The sequence below is a fragment of the Calliphora vicina genome, chromosome 2, assembly GCF_958450345.1.
Source record: "Calliphora vicina chromosome 2, idCalVici1.1, whole genome shotgun sequence".
Classification (NCBI taxonomy): Eukaryota; Metazoa; Arthropoda; class Insecta; order Diptera; family Calliphoridae; genus Calliphora; species Calliphora vicina.
In genome coordinates, this window is record NC_088781.1 from 141638954 (window position 1) to 141658056 (window position 19103).

Sequence of the window (19103 nt, forward strand, 5' to 3'; positions counted from 1 at the left end):
GCCGGCAATGCAAAAAACTTTTCAGAGCAAAGCCAGTTTTTGATATACCAAAGAGGAGAAAACCTTAGCGCCTATTTAAAATTATAAAACCGCCCATTATTGGGAGTAATTTCATTTCACCCTTTGGTAGTTATTTCATTTTTCAAGTTTGGGAATTATTACATGGATGAGTAAACCCACCTGCTTGGCCAAAATGTCTCAGAGACTTCTTCATCGATTGTATCTGAATTACTATCCAATGGAACTAAACTTGGTGCAAATTTCATCCCGATCGGAAGACATCGATTTGAAAAGTTGGTTCACTTGACATGAAATCCCCCAAATATGTTTTGTCTGAATCAAAAAATTATTTTTAGAATGCTCTATATTTCATATTTTTGAGTTAAGCTACGTTTCCGCATACATCGTAATCGGCACCGTAAACGAAATTCCATACATTTGCACCGAAAAAAAGTTCTGAAACGAAATTTTTTTTTAATAACTTATCTGTCATCAAAGCTTATGGTGAATGTGTTTCATCGGTTTCTATGTGCAGGAAATGGTCTGTTCGGTTCAGAAACGGTGATTTTGACAAGGAAGTTTGAAGACCAAGGATTGTCAAACTCAACAAGAGTTTGCAAAATCTTTGGGAGCTACACAAGCAGCAATTTCAAAACTTTTGCGAGGAGCAGGATACCATACGAATTGAAGCTGAGATACATTGAAAGATGATTTTATATTTTGTAAGAAAATCATTTTGTCACCAAATAATTACTGTAATGCTCTGTATTTGTTGGGAGCAAAAGAGTCCTATCTATTATAAGCTGCTGTAATCTGACTAGACCATTACAGGAAACCTGTACCGAACACAACTGATTCGTGTGAATGCGGCTAGACATGAAACCGTAATATTCCATTATGACAACCCTAGGCCCCATATTGCAATACCTGTTAAAAACTATTTAGATGCCAGAAAGATGGGAACAATGGCCAATACTTTGAATAAATTTATATTGTACAAATGTTTCGATCGTTGCAAAACGCTCTCTCTTCATAAAAAAGTATTTGAAATTGACATTATTTAAGACATAATTTAACACATAAAGCGAGAATCGAATTACCAGGCAATTGGGGTAGCTAAAAATGGACTGGTTTGTTTTCTTTTGAAAGTTGAGGAGACACTGAAAATACTTTATAAGGAAATCTATGTATGTTTTTATATTATTTCAAAATCAATTCTAATGTTAATAATATTCTAGAGTCTAGACATATGTAACCATCAAAACGGGGTCCCTTCGACTCAACTTGATTGTTCGCACGTAGTGAACTACCACGTAAACCAACCAACATATGTAACAACTTTTTAATTTACCCACGGACTTTATGACAAACAATGTATATCACTGCTACAATTGATGACATTTGGTACTTTGACGCCATCTAAAAAAAATCCGCAGCTTAAACAGGAATTATCACTGATTAAGAACGACGCATACGGACAAAGTATGTGTGTGCGAGCTCACATTCAGCCGATCAAATTCTGCACCGCTCTGCTGTGCTGTGCTGCGTGCGGCACAGCTACCGTCACTGTGACTTTAGACAATCATAATTTTATTTTATTTAACTTTAACTAAATCTACTAAATGTACCAGTACAATGAGATAAATAAATAACAACAGCAGCAACTACAACAATATAATAAAAATAAGTCAGAAATTACATTTTTTTATTATGTGCGAATACAGAAACTTTGTATGTGTAGTTGGTTCGTCTGTCTGTCTGGCTGGCAGTTAGTGCAGCTGCGTTTAAATTTTGTTGCGATGGCGTCAGTCAGTGTGAGCTAGCTCCTCTAAAACTTGGACTTATTTTTTTTTTTGATTTTTCGCTGAAAGGCGACTGAGAAAAAGTGACCAACGTTTGGATTTAGAATGAAAACTAGAAAACATTCATACAATTTAATTCGGGAAGCGTTGATCATTCGTTTAACGGTGGAGTCCTGAGTAGCACGCGAATCTCGGTCTCTGGTAATTTATTTAAAAAAAAAAAAGATAAAAACAAATTAAGACTTAAATTAAGCTACTTAAAGAGGGACTTGCGTAATAGCTCATACAGAAAAAATAATAAATGCAGACAAACAGAAACAATTAAACGAAAAAAAAAACTATACACAAAAACTCCTTAAAGTGTCCTTTAATTTAATAAACATCACTTTGCACATTTCGAAAATATAGCAACAAATTCGAAGTGATAAATTCCATTAAGGGTTTACGTTTGACGGATTATCGTCCTCAACGCAGCACACACCAGGAACGTTTACGTATCAAGGATCTATATTTTACCTTCAAAATGCCCACGGTTGCTGAAGAATCTATCGATGCTTTCCAGAACTACTATGCCCGTCCACCAGAGAGACCAAAGAAGAAGTCATTCAAACAAATGGTTTATGATCCCGAGACAAGTGAATATTTTGGCAGAACCATTGAAAGCTGGGGTAAGCAAAAAAAAACGACACAAATTTAAATTTAAAACCAAAATTTACATTCAATTTTTGTATCTCAAGATGCAAAAAATTTTCAAAATTTATTCAAGTTGCATAGAAATTCACTAGTTTCCGTTGATAATCTATTAAGATTTATATTCACATCTTTTTAGTTTGTATGTGACATCTTTATTTATTTTTATTTGCTTGTTGAAAATGAACAAACAAAAAAATCAAAGCAACAATTTGCTACCGTCAACCATATTGTCCGCCCCTCTAACGTTTTAAATAAGCGAATGTAGATACATACATATGTGTGTAGCTGTATATGAGTGTTTGAAATGATATCAATTAGATAATTGTATCTCTACCGAGATTTAAGTGTGATTTTCCATTACGTTTGTGACACTGTGACCTCTGTTTTCAATTCTGTCATTTGCTGGCTAAAGTGCACATATCTAAAATATGTATATGGCTCAGTATATGGGAAAGGATGGATGTTTATGTGCGAATGAAATTTAAAACTGTGTACTTGATGATTATGTAATTGAAAAATAATTAATTTACTTTAAGAAGAACATAGTGAATCCAAAACGTCATCATATGATCCTTAGTATTTGATCTTAGTTTAGATTTCATCAATTGAAATATTACATGTGATTTGCATGGGATCTTAAATTATCTGATCTGAGTTATATTTTGGAAAATGTTTTCAATCAATACTGCTTAAATCTATTCATTTTGGAAAAGTGCTGGTACTCTTTGCAATTATTAATAATTTTTGTTTATATAAGAGTCAGTCCTAGCTAAAAGTACAATATTATACTTTTAGCTAGGACTGACTCTTCCATCATGATGATCTTGCTGATCATCCTAGAATGATAAGAACTGGCCCAGCCTTCTCTTAATCCATGATCATTGTATTTTATGGTTGCTCAAAAAATATATTATGGTTTGTGTGTGACCATAATTTTCCAAATGTGTAGCATCCAACTTAACCATACTTGAATTCCCTATTAATCTTATTATTAAGGATCATACTATTTGTGCAACCATAATGCAGATCAATCAAAATATGATTATTTTTAAACTTACAATATGATATTACCATATTATGAAATATTTATGATCATAACAATATTGGTTCATAATTGAGTTCTAGAATTTTCACAAATTTAATATCGTTTATAGCTACAATCATGTAATTAGAAAATCTTCTTCAAAATATTGCTGTAGGAATCGAGTTATTATTGAAAAGAAATGTATGTTAGAACATTGGATAGTTGCCGCAATCATGTCGTAACCATGTCTTTTCTATGCGTGCATAGGTGTCACTAACAGTACGAGACATTTTAAATTGCCCATAAACATGACCTTATCTGGGAACAAATTTTATATAAGATCCTTTAGTGATCCTTTTTCTACGTTGTGAAGTATTACTCTTGAACTTGCTCTTCATGATAGAATTGCTTCACATTTCGTAGAACACTGTTAGAAAACATAATTATTGACGTAGTTGAAATCTAACAAAATTGATTTCAACCTTCATAATGGGTTTTAAACTTAAACATCGAATTTTCAACAAATTACATAAATTTATTACACAGAGGACCAAAATTGACATTTTGATAAAATATATATGGGAAATTTCATTTTCAAAATTATCTTTATTTTTTTTTGGGCGCTCTTGATTTTAAAATATCGCAGTTTTAATTTTCTTTGTTATTCTATACTTTATTTTCCTCTTGGATAAATGGATACTATAATTATTCGTATTCTACACAAAATTATCTTTTCTTTGACATCAATTTTATTTATCCAAGTTTCAGGATATATTGGTGAAATCGCAAGGATGTTGAAAATTTAAAAAAAAAAATTTTAATTTTATTTTTTTTAATTTATTAGTTAAAATGCAGTATAAAAAATATATAAATCCCGATTTTGACCCATTGTAGGTCCGACTTACTTTAGCCTTATATACGGCATTGCAAAGGTCTTTGAAATATTTATTATTTGAAAACCATATTGTCTATATAGATCAAAAATATAAGTTATAATGGTTTTTTTCCTTATATCTCAGCCATTTGTGGGCCGATTGTCTCGATTTTAAATAGCAATCGAGCAGGTAGAATCCCGATATATTGATGTATGTAAGTTATTTGGTGGCTACGGAAAGTTGATTTCAACATATAAACGCACGGTCGGTCAGGCGATCCAGAATATATATACTTTGTGGAGTCGCAAATTAACAATTTTGAAATTACCAACGGAATGACAAACTTGCCACTCATGGTGAAGATCTAAAAATTTATTTATAAAAAAATATTTTTTTTTAAGATGTAAAATTTCGTGATATTATCTAAATATGTCATTACATTTTTAACTAATTTTTCATTTTAATTAAAAACTAAGTTGTTTCTCTGTAATGTATTGAATATGCAGTGTTAAATTTTTATTTAGAATTTTCAGAATACAAAATGTTAATTAGGATAAAGCAAAAAAGAGTAAAATTTCAACATTCTTGAAAGATCAGACAAATATTCCAAAACATCCACCAAAATATTTATACTCAAAACAAACATAAATTTACGTAGACCAGTTTCATGCTTCTAAGCTATATTACTCAAAATTTAGAAGAAAAACACCAAAAAATATGAATCTAAAAACCGCGATAATTTGAAAATGCTGGCTGGAAAAAAGCAAGTACTATAACATAGTAATGAGGCTTCATCAACTCATACAGAACATAGTTGAAATATCGGGCACCAAAATATCTGTTCCGCTGTGTTAAATTCTTGGACCAAAAATTCTATTTTATTTATTGATTTTATAGGTATGTACTTAATATTTGAAAAATAGCACAGAGATGTTATCATCAAAGTGATTTCAGAAAAACTTCTGATTTGAACGCAAATCTTGTAAATTATATATCATTTTGAAGATTGATTTTTTAACACTTAACTCAATTGAGAGAATAAATTTTTTAAAGATGTAAACAGATTAAATAAAGTCGAAGAAAAATATAATTTGAAAAATCACAGTTGGTTGTTAACGAGTTTGTACTAAAAGACGACAGCTCAATTCTTGAAATTTCATAATATGAGAGAAAATTTAATTTAATCTCAAATTTTGTCCACCATTTAGAATTACTGATCGCAAATGTGGTTAGGGCTGTGTCGTATGTTGTATATCCACCATCAATATGTTAAAATAAAATATTGGTCTTATATAGGAGTTATATGGGGGTAGTGTCAATTATGGACCGATAGAATTTAAGAACAGTTTCGAAATAGTACTTGAGAAACTTAATGATGATCGAGGTAGCTCTTGATCGTGAACTGATCAATGTTTATCCATCAATATAAAATCTCTACAGTTCCGCATATTTTAATATTTGTATCTTCTCTCCAACTTTCTACTATCCTCAAATTGCGTATTATTCCTCATACAATTTGACTTTAAAAAAAAACTTCACATAGACAAATGTTAGAAACATCATTTCTTAAAAAAAAAAACAATACAAAATTACATAAATTTTCCACTCAAGAAGCAAATTTGTTGTTTATTAACAAGGGTTTTTTATTTGCACAATCAGTAAAGCGAGAACGAAAACAGAACGTAGCCTTTAAGGGTGTCAAATAACATCCTTCATCACCAAATCACAAACTAACAAATACATCAACATCTAGCTACAAATACACAAACATTGCATACATGCTGCGTACAGTACCTGTTCGAAAATCTATTTCAAAAATATTCCCTAAGCTACCTGGATTAATAATGAAACGTATTGAATGTGGTTTACAACCCTTAACACTAACTCAATGATACAAATTCTACTTACATACCCAGCGGGAAAAAGATGCAGTAAAGAGGCCTTCCTAAATGCCTCATTTTGCAGACACAAGGACTTGCAAAATCATTTTGCCGCATTGCAAAATCATTTCAATTTTACACGGCGTGTCATTGCGAGCCAAGGCCTTGCATACTCGCTGCTGTTAGAGGGCTGAGAGAAGGCCTACTTATGATGGGCTGTTGGCAGCCAACAAGCTCACTTGTTATTAGAAGGGGATTCATAGGGCTTCTTGAACACCTTCTAAGAGCAGGCAGGGTGGAATGAGTATCGGATCTTTTAGAATGTGTAAGTATGCCTTTTAGAAGGCCTACAAATTGAAGTCCTATCATTTTTTCCCGCTGGGTATTTATAATGACACAAATACTCGTCATTGTTATGAAAAACAACATAACTAACAAATGAGTTGAGTTTGGTTTACTGAAATTTTAGATGATGTGAGTTTCTGTTAAAATACTCTTGAGTGTCAAACAAAAAAATACGACAGCTATTGTAAATGAATTTTCATTGTGAGTGATTTCCGCACAACAAAATAACACTCAATTAAAGTGTTATAATTGTAAGAGCTCTTTGACAAATGACAAATACAAAATAATGAATGAGTATTGAAATGTTTAATTGTAAATTGTTTATAACCACGTTGTATTTTACAGTTGCACAAATACAATAGAAAACGTATGCATATGTATCTTGGGGATATATAAAAAAAAATATTAAAAATCATACTCTGTAACGATACTCAACAAATACACATACTGAGTAAACAAAAGGGTGGGGTATTGTTGTAGTAAATTGTAGTAAATTTATTAAATAAAATTGATGAATTAATAAGATTTTAGTGTTTAATTACAAATTAATAGTGGTTCTTTGGTGTTGTCTTAAATTAGTTTCATACAATCGTTTCCTAATGATCTTGGCTTGAATTTGTTTCCTCTTTTAACTCTCTACTCATACATATTATCAATTGAGTTTCTCTTTAACTCTTCTTTGAGTGGATTTCTTTGTTTTTGTTGTTTTTTTTTGGCTGTCGGCTGTCTATATTTTTTATTGAGAATTTGTTTGTATTCCAAGCCATGTATCGTTTAGATACTGGTTTTCAGTGTAGTATTATTTTTGAAACGCGCTAACGAAGCACTTAAAAGATTCTTTCAGCTAGTGTCAGCAAAATTTTTGTTTTTTTTTTGTTTGGTTGGCTTTAAAAGCCAGTGAAAAATAATACAAATTAACAAACAAATCGTAGAAATTGTAATACAAAACGTGTTTTATTAAAGTATTTTAAAGTTTTACATGAAAATCAAAGAAATTACCAAATGTTTAGTTAATAATTTACAAAGTTTTATTGTTAAAGCCGAGTTTAAACACGTTGCCTAAAGTCATCTCTGTCTTACCTTAAGAGTTTCAAACTCTACGAATAAGGTGTGGCTGGCTCTTTTAGCCAACTGCTTAAAAAAAGTAAATTCCAACAATTTGGTTATCTTAAAAGGAATAATAATTAAAACAAATATATTGTACATTCATACATAAATAATACAAATGTGTGCAGTATATTATATGTAAAGAAGAAATCAAAACAAATAAAAAAATAATTAATTGTTTATGCGACATTTATTAATAACTTTTAAGATAAAAACAAATCAAAACAGCACAAACTGCTTAAAAAGCTGCCTAACAGCCAACATTTTAATTCAATTATTGTTGCATTATTTGTAATCAGCGAAATTTCGATTTTGTTTTTTTGAATGTACAATAATTCGTTCTAGTGCATTGACTTTCGGTTTCGGTTTATATTTGGCCCAAAAGCGAAAATAATCACAACAACATATGTGTATTTATATACAAAAAAATATTAAAAAAAACACCTAAAAACCATAATTTGTAAATATGGCCATGGCAGCAATAATAATTTTCCGTGTAAAAATCTCTAAAAGAACATGATGGTCAAAATAGTTGCATTAAGGCGTGCGATCGTGTGTGATCAGTAGTCAGCATTTTATTAAAATTCTTATAAAATTAAAAAATTGGAAAATATTGAAAAAAAAAACTAAAAATATGTGTTTAAAACAAAATCAGTAGCATAACAAAATAACAGTTACAATTTTCAAATACAAAACTATTAAGAAAAATAATGATTACATAATTTAGTTTCATAAAAAATTACCACAACTTGTAAAATTATAAACCACATAAGTTTAAACAAAAAAATATTATTTCAAAATATAGTGATTACATAATCGTTTTGCTTTGTATATTTATAGGTCTCCTTAATATTAAATTGAAATTTTATTAAACAAATTTATTTTCAAAACCATAAGAAAGATAAACATACATATATTATTTATAAATCCGTCCTTTTGGAATACATATAAAACATTAAATTATAATCAGACAAAATGTCAAAAGCCCGTCAAGTGCATCATTCAAGTATGGAAGAGTTCCAAGTGCGACGAGCTGTGCCCTTTAATTTGGCCACATTTCTATACAACTCCGAAAAAGGCACAGTCATGAATCGAGACAGAGTCTCTTGGAGTAAGTTTTGGGTAGAAAATAGTTAAAAGTACTTATTTTTAAGTGAAAATGGATTATTTTTTAATTATTTCAGTATTATATTTCGAAATATAAAAATTTTATTCTTCAAGATACTTTAAATTATATCTAAGATCCCAAAAAACGTAGATTAATAACCATAAATCAAATAAATTAATAGTAAGAATAACTTTTTTGTGCCATCATTTTCAACGAAGGGTTGAACATTTCTTTTCCCATAAATAATTGGTTCTAGAATTTTAAACTCGAATTTTCAATTCCCCTTTGGTACTTTTACCAAATATGGCCAAGGTTAGATAGAGATTGTAATCATTGACTCATTAAATATTACAATTTAGTGTGTCTCTGCTAAAGATCCACCGTAAACATTTTATGAATCTTCTAATATTAGACAAATCATCTTAATATAAATTAGATAGGACTCATAGGTTTGGGATAGACTAGACATTGATTATGCTGTCTATCATATCCAAAAACGGCATTGTTGCTGGACGTTCATGATATTGGCGAGTTCGTTCCAAATCAGGTTGAAGGACTCACAATTTTTTGTAGAGATTTTTAGTGATCAAAATACCTTAAACAATGATATCAATAGTATTGGAATCAGGGAAATTTAAAGGTCATCGTTGTGTCAAAATTGTGCAAAATGAATTTCAAAATATGTCTCGTAACGTTTTTTGAAACGCACCGTATCCTATAGAAATGTAGAATACACTTTTCTGAAACCATTATTTATCCAAGGCTTTTTTGAAGAGTTTTCTTTGCACAGTTGCATTTTCTTTAACGTCAGGCTCTAGAAAATTGAGAAGTGGACCTTCATGTAAGTTTATGCTTATAAAGAGTGTTTTTTAAACTCGATAGAACATGAAATTGTCAAAAATAACACAAAAAAGTAAATTTTAATGAAAAAAGATCGAAGATCGCATTAACATCGAAACATGACATTAACATTTGAAAATTATTACGAGCATATGGCTACCTCAGCAGTGCTGGACGTCCAATTTTGGGCCACTTTTTCGATTAATGATGGCCGTATGTAAAGAATAACATGAACAATGTTGGCATGTCAATTGTTGTTTATCAGCATAAACCTGGTGGCCCACAGTTTATAATTGAGAGGTGTCAAATCGCACGACCTTGGAGGCTAATTGATAGGTCCATTTCTCTAAATCAAGTTATCGACAAATTTTGATTTCAATAAATCGATGTCATTCATATTTTCAAACAAATATCATTGATCACGATGAGGTAACGATCTCCATTGAACGCAACGCTGAGCTCCGGCTTAATTTTTGAAGAAATAAGAACAGATGCCACCAGCTTGTAAAGAGCAACAGTGAATTTTTCTGGATGAAATGAAGTCTATAGGCTCTGTTGTGGATTTGTCTCACTCACGCGGATGAAAAAATGGAAATTTCCTTCCCCAAAACTAATATGTTTAGAACAAAATATAAAATATATTTATACAATTATTGAAGAAATTGTTCCATTTACCCCATCCCAAACCATTGAGCTACCATATGCTGCAATTTTGTTTATTAACAAACCCACAAAGCCAAAAATGAAACTCATCGCTGAACACAATTATGCGATAAAACAGTCGAATATATAAGTTGCGCGAATCGACGATTATCAAAGTTAATTTGGTTAATTTGGTAGCGTTGTCCAAATGTCAATTTATTAAGGATTATTTCTTCTATAAGATTTAAAATATACCCTACATTTATTCAGAATTATTCCATCGATCAGTATAGATCATTTTATTTTTTAAAGGTCTTGAATATGAATAAGGGGCCATATAATACTATTTTCACCAGAGGGTGAAAAAAGAAAATTACCTCCCCCCACAAATCCGAAAGGTTTTAATATAAAAAAGAAAAATCTAAAATAAATTTTACAGATAGGAACTTGCAAATATTCGAGGGTTAAGAAAAATTAATAATTAATCTAAATGATTTTTTTTAGCACTTTTCAATTTGCATAACAAAATGTCATCAATTGTCCACGAATAATAAAATATTGTCTCTTACGTAGCAGTTCATGTACGAGTATTTATTTTTGCAAACATTACGTTATTTTAAATAAGAGAATATGTAGTTATGTGCTACTAAACATCTAAACATTATGTATTAAATGCATAAATGTTTTTTTATCTATATAATGCACATAGAAAACTTAGCCTTGCAGTTGTTATTTTTTTTTTTTTTTGTTCTCTGTAGTTATTGCTGTTGTTTATGATCATCATAAATTCATATACACATGAATATGTCAAATAATTGGACACAAATTGGGGCACATTTCGTTTGTTTCGGTTGTTAGTGCATTAGAGGTCTACAAAATGGTACATATGTACAAATGTACAGACGTACAAATATTTCGATTAGTAGTCGTCACCCTACCTACCATGCATTTTATATGTTTTTCCTCGAGCGATTTTCTCACAGCTCATGCTAATTGTGGCAATTATTGTAAATAACCAAACCAGCAGCATCAGCCATAGTTTAGATTTGCAAGCTGCAGCATTGCGGATAGATCACAACCAAAGTGAAAAACGTAACAAAATAATGAATGAAAATGTCAAAGAGCCATCCATATACTAAATGCAAGCAAGCTCATGCAAACATTAAACAGTTTTAAATATTTTGATCTTGTGAAATTAATTTCAAAATAAAAATTAAAGGTAGAAAGAACATCGTTTATTATTATTATTGTTATTGAATGTCATTACACAAATGTCGAATACAATTTAAATAGAAAAACCACCAAACTAATTAATAAACGCTAATTTTTAATAAAACATTTTGTTTTATTAGTAGCCTTCATTTCAGTTCATTTACGAATTAATATGCAGGTGAATGTATTCTTGGAAATTTTTCTGTGCAAAATATAATTGTTTATAGCCAGAGCTGCGATTTTCATAGAAATTTAAAATTTTAATCAGTACATAGACAAAACAGATTCGTAATAGCAACCGAATTTGTTGCCAATCGAATGTTCTGGCTTAATGACCGAATTTTACAGTTGTTGCTACAAAATTTAAAAGTGGTAACAAAAGTTTGGTTGCTTCAACCGAATTTCTTATTTATCTACTGATATTCTGTTGCAAGAAACGAAAAATTCTATGTGTGCAACCGAATCATTCGATTAGCAACAAATTCAGTTGTTATTACGAATCTGTTTTCTCTGTGTAGAACAAAGTCAATATTACATATCTTTATAAATGCATATTTTTGAATATTTAGCTTTAAAATGCTTATTTATTGTTTAGTATATAATTTTTTAGATAATTTGAAAGGAATACCAATGTTTAACAATTAAAATTGTATTTGAATTTACTTTATTAGATTTACATTTAACTGCATTTTAGTTAGTTGGGTTTAATTGTTTAAACTAAAATATTTAAAGTGCCTATCGTTAGCTTAGTGAGCAAAGCTGATAAGTCCACTTTTTATGAAATTTGTGATTTTAATACAAACCTCAGATAAAGTAAAAATACACGGTTTGCTTAAAAAACTTTTAGAATTATTTCGTGCAAATGTATATTTCATTATAAAAATGTTTAAACTATTCTTAGTCAAATGGAATTTTGTATAAATATGTTATAGAATATATAAGAGCTCCAAACTTGCTTTAATTATTAGTTTATTCATTTAATTTTATCCAAAAACATACATTTTTTAAAGAAATATTGAATAATTTTGAAATTTATTATAAGCTTGACTTTACTATGCTGCCTTTTTAGAATAACTTTAATAACAATATAAACTTAAAAGTAAATACCAGAGTTAAAACGATAAAAATAAAGAAATAGTTTTATAAGAAAATGTGCTACATCCACTAACAAATACATACAAAGTAATATGAAATAAGCCAATTCCCAACGCTTCTCTAAACTGTTTAGCATTATAAATCATAACAAATAAGTAATAAAACTGCATTAACAGATTTCAAAAATATTTAAAACAAATATCACGTTTGCACACTAAGCTAATGATTTTTTTACCTTTTTGTACTCAATTTGCATTATAAATATTTATTTTAAATCATACTTTGCATATTTATTTAGAAATTCTTATTTTTAATTTGAATCTTTTTTATTAAGAAAATTGCAGCCCTGTTTATAATTCAAACAACGATTAACAAATACTCATGCTATTTTTAAATCGAAATCTTGAAATACATACTCAGCTACTCTTACTGCCTACCACTCTCTTTTAAACTTTCTCATAATAAAAATGTACTTGTACTCACAAATATTTTGTCTTATTTTCTTTACAGTTGTATTATTTTCATTGTTCACCAAATCACTCAATTACTCACCTGTTTATTATCTTTAAGCCAAAGCTATTAACTCAAATTATTTGTTTACAATTGTGTTAAAGAAAGAGACAACTATACACAATTGAATTAAATGAAGTTACCATATCTTTAATATCACACAACATGGCAACTTAAATAAACAGTCAACTCTTTGTAAACAAAAATCTTAAACATGGCATCATTTGCTATAAACAATTACAATTACTCTCTGTTTATATCTCATTTTCTTGAAATGCTACTAGTTATATAGTTTATTGTACACTCATCCCCCATTTTCAATATAAATTTTTTTAATTAATTTTTTATCGTTAACCTCTATAAATTAACTAAAGCCAGAAGTCAGACACACAGCATGTTCACCATTCATTAGCCAGCCACTCAGACGAAACAGTGACAATTAAATTATACCCTCCTCTAGATGAAGAGCGAAAGATCTTTGTCATGTACGAACCAAATAAATAATAATTTCTTAATACAATAATTTAATAAAAACACAAACACAATGTTTGTAACAAATATTTGATCTAATTAAATCTTAAATAACAATATACAAATGTTTATTAATTTAAATGGGATGTTTCAGGCATTTAAATCGAATTACGAAACACTCTATAGCTAAATTTTATACCCAGCATCAAAAAATATTTATTTTATCATTTCCATTTTTTCAATTTTCCACAATTACTATCTCTTTGTTTGCTATTGAAAATGGGCAATATCTGTCCATGATTTCACCAAGCCCCTTACAAATGTCCCCCCGGAATACTGCAATCCTGATAAAATTTTGCACAAATTAGTTCTAAGTACTCTGAAATTATACTGTAAAGAATGGCGAAAACTTAACAATTTATCATTAAATACATGTATGTATGTATATTTGTTTTTCAATAACTGAATGTGGAGCAATTATATAGATATGCTTTTTTATGCTAAAATAAGCATTTTTAAAAATATGTTTCTGAGAAATTCATGACCTCCTTTCTATTAAATTGTTTAAAAAAATAAACAAAAATTTAGTTTTAAACTGATAATTATATTGTGAATTCAAATATACAAAAAAAGAACCCATGCATGGAAATCGAATCTGTAGCAAACACCACATTGATAATTACCCTAGGGCGAAGAAGTCTAACACAAACCATATTACGTGACTAGTGATAGGGACTGGTTCTGTTATTTTAAATTGGTCTTAAAATTTTATTAAAATTAATTGATTATATTTATACCCTACACCACCATAGTGGGGAGGGTATAATGCGTTTATGCAGATGTTTGTAACGCTCAAAAATATTAGTCTAACACCCACCTTCAAGTATACCGATCGACTTAGAATCACTTTCTGAGTCGATTAAACGATGTCCGTCCGTCTGGTCGGCTGGCTGTCCATGTAAACTTTGTGCGCAGAGTACAGGTCGCAATTTTAAAGATGTTTCGATCAAATTTGGTACATATTATTTTTTCGGCCCAAGGACCAAGCCTATTGAAACTGGCTGCAATCGGTCCATTATTTCACCTAGCCCCCATACAAATGTCCTTCCGAAATTGGACTTTATCGGTCATAAATGTTTAATTTATAAATGTATCTCCACTAATTGCGCTCCAAATAAGTTTTATATATACAAAATTCATGTCACCAAATTTTGTTACGATCGGTCCATAATTAGTCATAGCTCCCATATAGACCCGCTTCCGAAAATCACTTTGACGTGCATAAATCGCTTAAAAATGTTGGTATACTCACAAAATTCAACATAGTAAACTTGCATATAGACACAAATCACACGACCTAATTTCATGGTGATCGGTCCATAATTGGTCATAGCTCCCATATAAGGCCCACTTCCGAAAATCACTCAAAAATATAAATTATTGAAATTTTAAAAGAAAAATGTTTTTGCTCTTTTACTTAGTGTAGGGTATTATATGGTTGGGCTTGACCGACCATACTTTCTTACTTGTTTTTTATCATATTTGTTTCAAAATCATTGATAAATTTTCAAGTTTTTTACATAATTGGAGAAATAAAGTGATATAATGTGCTCTTTTCATATGTTACGGAACTAGTTCGTTTAAAATAATTAACACATATTAATAAATTTGGTTAAAATTACAATATTATTAAAGCTTGAAAGAATAAGGAAGAGCTTTTGGGTCCTTAGTTAAACTTTGCAGCAGTTCATATTTGAAATACCGAATATTAAACTCTACTCTTCGAAGTTCCCAACTAAATTTTTAAAATATATGTATATATTTAATTTTTCACCATTTTTCAAATAATTTTACTAATTTTAAAACCTTTTTATATCTATCTGTTTCCATTAGCAAAAATTGGTGTGTTCTATACAGCATTTTATGGAGTTTTAGCGGCGCTGGTAGCCATCTGTATGTGGGCATTCTTTCAAACTTTGGATCCTCGTATACCAAAATGGACATTGGATGGTTCATTAATAGGAACAAATCCAGGTATATTAATTTTACTTTTTTTGCCTTTTAACAAACAATATAATAGAGTTTTGTATGGAAATATTTTCTAGGCCTTGGCTTTAGACCTCTACCACCCACAGATAATGTTGAGAGCACCTTGATTTGGTACAAGGGCACCCATCATGAAAACTTCAAGCAATGGACAGATGCTTTGGATGAATTTTTGGATGGTATGTTTATAAATTTTAGCCCAACACAAGTTTAAATACTAATCAATTATTTATATAAATGATAACTACAGTGACATTGTTAATAATTAATTAAAACAAACACTTAAAGTTCAATATTGAAAATAGCCAACCAACTATAAAAGTAGGTTGGTATTATTATTATTATCTTTGTATACTTTAATATTTTGACCATGTGATTTCAAGTGCTGGTTTTGATTTTAAATATTTTGCAACTATTTATTTATTTAATTATTTATTTATTTTATAAACATTTCAACCCAATAGTTTACAAAGTACCCGGTTTAACACCCGGCCGTGGTCAGAACATTTACAACTGTGACTACAATCAGCCACCACCAAAGGGCCAGGTCTGCGATGTGGACATTAAGGCCTGGTCTCCCTGTACCAAAGAAAATAACTACAGTTATCACAAGAGTTCGCCGTGTGTTTTCTTGAAATTGAATAAAATTTATGGTTGGATACCAGAGTTTTATAATGATTCAGCTGACTTGCCAGAAAATATGCCTAGAAATCTTAAGACCTACATTGCTGATGTCCAAAAGAATGAGTCACACAAGGTAAGTTATTTCCAAGTACATTAAATTACCAATTAATTAATTGTAATTTGTTTTTTTTTCTATAAATTTTCAGATGAACACTATTTGGGTTTCATGCGAGGGTGAAAATCCTGCTGATCAGGAAAATGTGGGCCCTGTAGACTATTTGCCCGTGCGTGGTTTCCCCGGCTACTTCTATCCCTATCAAAATTCAGAGGGTTATTTAAGTCCTTTAGTGGCTGTACATTTCCAAAGACCAAAACGTAAGTTTTAATCTAATTTCTTAAATATCTGTATTTCTCAATGATTGTTTTGCTTAAAAACAACATATTAGAGGTGGCGACCAATTTTATTGCCAATCGTATGATTAGGCCTTAATGACAGAATTTATCAGTTGTAACTTCAACATATTAGAAGACAAAAATTTGATTGGTTTATATACTAACTATAACTATATTATAGTCACTGTAATTATTGATATGATTATGGCAACCATAAAATCGTAAAGCTAAGATTCACACGATTGTCGCAATCATATACATGTTTGTAGTAAATAAATATATGTTTATGGCAATCATATTCTTGACGAATCATTACATCATAATATGTTGTTCTTATTTATATGATCGCGGTAACCATGATATGATTGTAGCAATAATATATATGATTGTATTAAATAAATATATGTTTATGGCAATCATGTTCATGATGAATCATTACATTAGCCGAGAACAACATATGGTTGTCACAAACATATACTTATTTACTGCAATCATATATATTATTGCTACAATCATATTATGGTTACTGCAATCATATATATTATTGCTACAATCATATTATGGTTACCGCGATCATATAAATATTTACAGTGGCAATAATATTGTTCAAAAACTTGAACTTTTTTAAACAATGCCATTATTAATTAATTTTTCTCAAAGATCTGTTGGCTGATAGATCTTGTAACATTCTAATGGATCTCTATACAAATATAAACAACATTTATTTAATAATCTCTTTCTCTTTTCAGGCGGTATTATTATCAATATTGAATGCAAAGCATGGGCTCGCAATATCATACACGATCGCAAGGATAAATTAGGCTCAGTACATTTTGAACTTTTAATAGACTAAAGTCTCAATGAAAGCTTTTTATTTATAAATTTTAAATTATTTTAAATTTTACCAACGAACAATTCAAAAAAAAACACCATCAATAAAATTAATTTTTTTTTCGCTTAAGCACAAAACTTCAACAGTTAGAAATCGATAGATTTTATTAAAATATAAATAAATAAATACCAAGCACAGTTTTATTAATTACAAATGAAATTAAGAGAAGAAAAAAAAACACGAATAATTAAATAATTGTTGTTACTTTATTTTAAAGTAAACTGCCATTCACCAAATATTTAAAGCAAAACCAATCCAATTACACAAATTACTATTTATATAAATATAATTACAATACATACATATAATTATTTTTCTTTTTAATTTAATTTCGAGTGTATAAATTGTTGTTGCTAAATGAAGATAAAGTTTAAAAAAATAATAAAAAATCTAAGTAGAGATAAAAGAAAAGAATCTAACTGGGCATTAAAGAGATAAATTAAACAAATTAAGAGAAGCATCTTCAAATATGTAGTTGAGTGTGTGTGTGTGATTTACCCCACAAAAAAAATTAAGTAAATTAAATGTAAAATTTACTTACATACATAAAGTTATTGTATATTTAACAAAAAAAACAAGCAGTGACTATAAAAAAGTCATATAATTTTTATTAATTATTACTACCTACTATTATTTTACTTTATTTATCTCTCTCTTTTGCTTTTAATGTTTAAACTTTAATGTAATTTTTAAACAAACAAAAGTATGAAAAATATTAAGTTAAATTATATAAATTTAAATGATAGTGTCATGAAAGCTTCTAGCAATGTACAAGTTAGTTTAATCTCAAACCGCTCAAAAGTCCCAAGTCCTCCAAATGGAATCTTCCACAGACAAAAAAAATACACATCCCCTCCCTTCCTTTATTATATAGCCCCCTAAATGCATACTACATACATACATAAAATTTATTAATTATTATGACGACAAACAAACAAATTCAATTAGTTTTGAATGTTTTTAAAATAATACAAAATATGGTTTAATTTTTTTAAGTTTAAATTAATAAAAATTTAACAAAATAAAGAAAAAAAAAAGAAAAAATTCCAATTGTTTCACTTTATATTCATAAGAGTTTTTATTAAACAAAACACACTAACAAAATTTGCTATTTACTAAGTTCCATCATCCTGTACGAGAATCAGCCATTTCTTTAAGATATGGGGCCGAAGTACCGCATTCGATATTCGAACAAAGATTTCGATATCGAAATTATAATAAAATGTATTTCATTTCTTGTTCGATATCGAATGCCATAATCTCGAATAAGAAAATGACAATCACTTTTACTTTATATCGAATACGGTAATTCGACATCTGCCCTTTGTTCTTATATAAAGCGATTTACTTAAATCCTGAAAATGTTTAGCTGATACTCTATTACAAAACATCAAAATTGGAACATCCGCATACTTTGTGGCTGATTGCTTGATTAATTCGAATGTATTTAAAAAAATATCCAAAATGTTCGTTATTGCAAACTATCTACATCGGTCCTTAATAAAATGTATATTTTGTACCCAAAAAATTACTTTTGTCAAACA

General features: G+C 29.4%; 1 protein-coding gene across 2 annotated transcripts; it reads left to right on the plus strand.

Annotated features, from left to right (window-relative positions):
• Positions 1-1912: 1912 nt before the first annotated feature.
• Positions 1913-18603, plus strand: nrv2 (nervana 2). 2 transcript variants are annotated; one of them, XM_065502307.1, is made up of 6 exons: positions 1913-2470; positions 15498-15638; positions 15710-15829; positions 16115-16407; positions 16481-16649; positions 17417-18603. In XM_065502307.1, exons 1-6 carry the CDS (start codon positions 2326-2328, stop codon positions 17518-17520), a joined length of 972 nt encoding a protein of 323 aa, XP_065358379.1. In that variant the 5' UTR covers positions 1913-2325; the 3' UTR covers positions 17521-18603. The 2 variants fall into 2 exon arrangements, with proteins under 2 accessions (XP_065358379.1, XP_065358381.1); XM_065502309.1 differs by lacking the exon at positions 1913-2470 and adding an exon at positions 8590-8837.
• Positions 18604-19103: the final 500 nt, after the last annotated feature.

What these genes read in the sequence shown, in the direction of transcription:
- nrv2 (XM_065502307.1), top strand. Translation starts at nt 2,326, where the DNA reads ATGCCCACGGTTGCTGAAGAATCTATCGATGCTTTCCAGAACTACTAT. An exon ending in CAGAACCATTGAAAGCTGGG is followed by an intron (nt 2,471 to 15,497) that starts GTAAGCAAAAAA and finishes TGTTTCCATTAG; the next exon opens with CAAAAATTGGTGTGTTCTAT. An exon ending in TTTGGATGAATTTTTGGATG is followed by an intron (nt 15,830 to 16,114) that starts GTATGTTTATAA and finishes TCAACCCAATAG; the next exon opens with TTTACAAAGTACCCGGTTTA.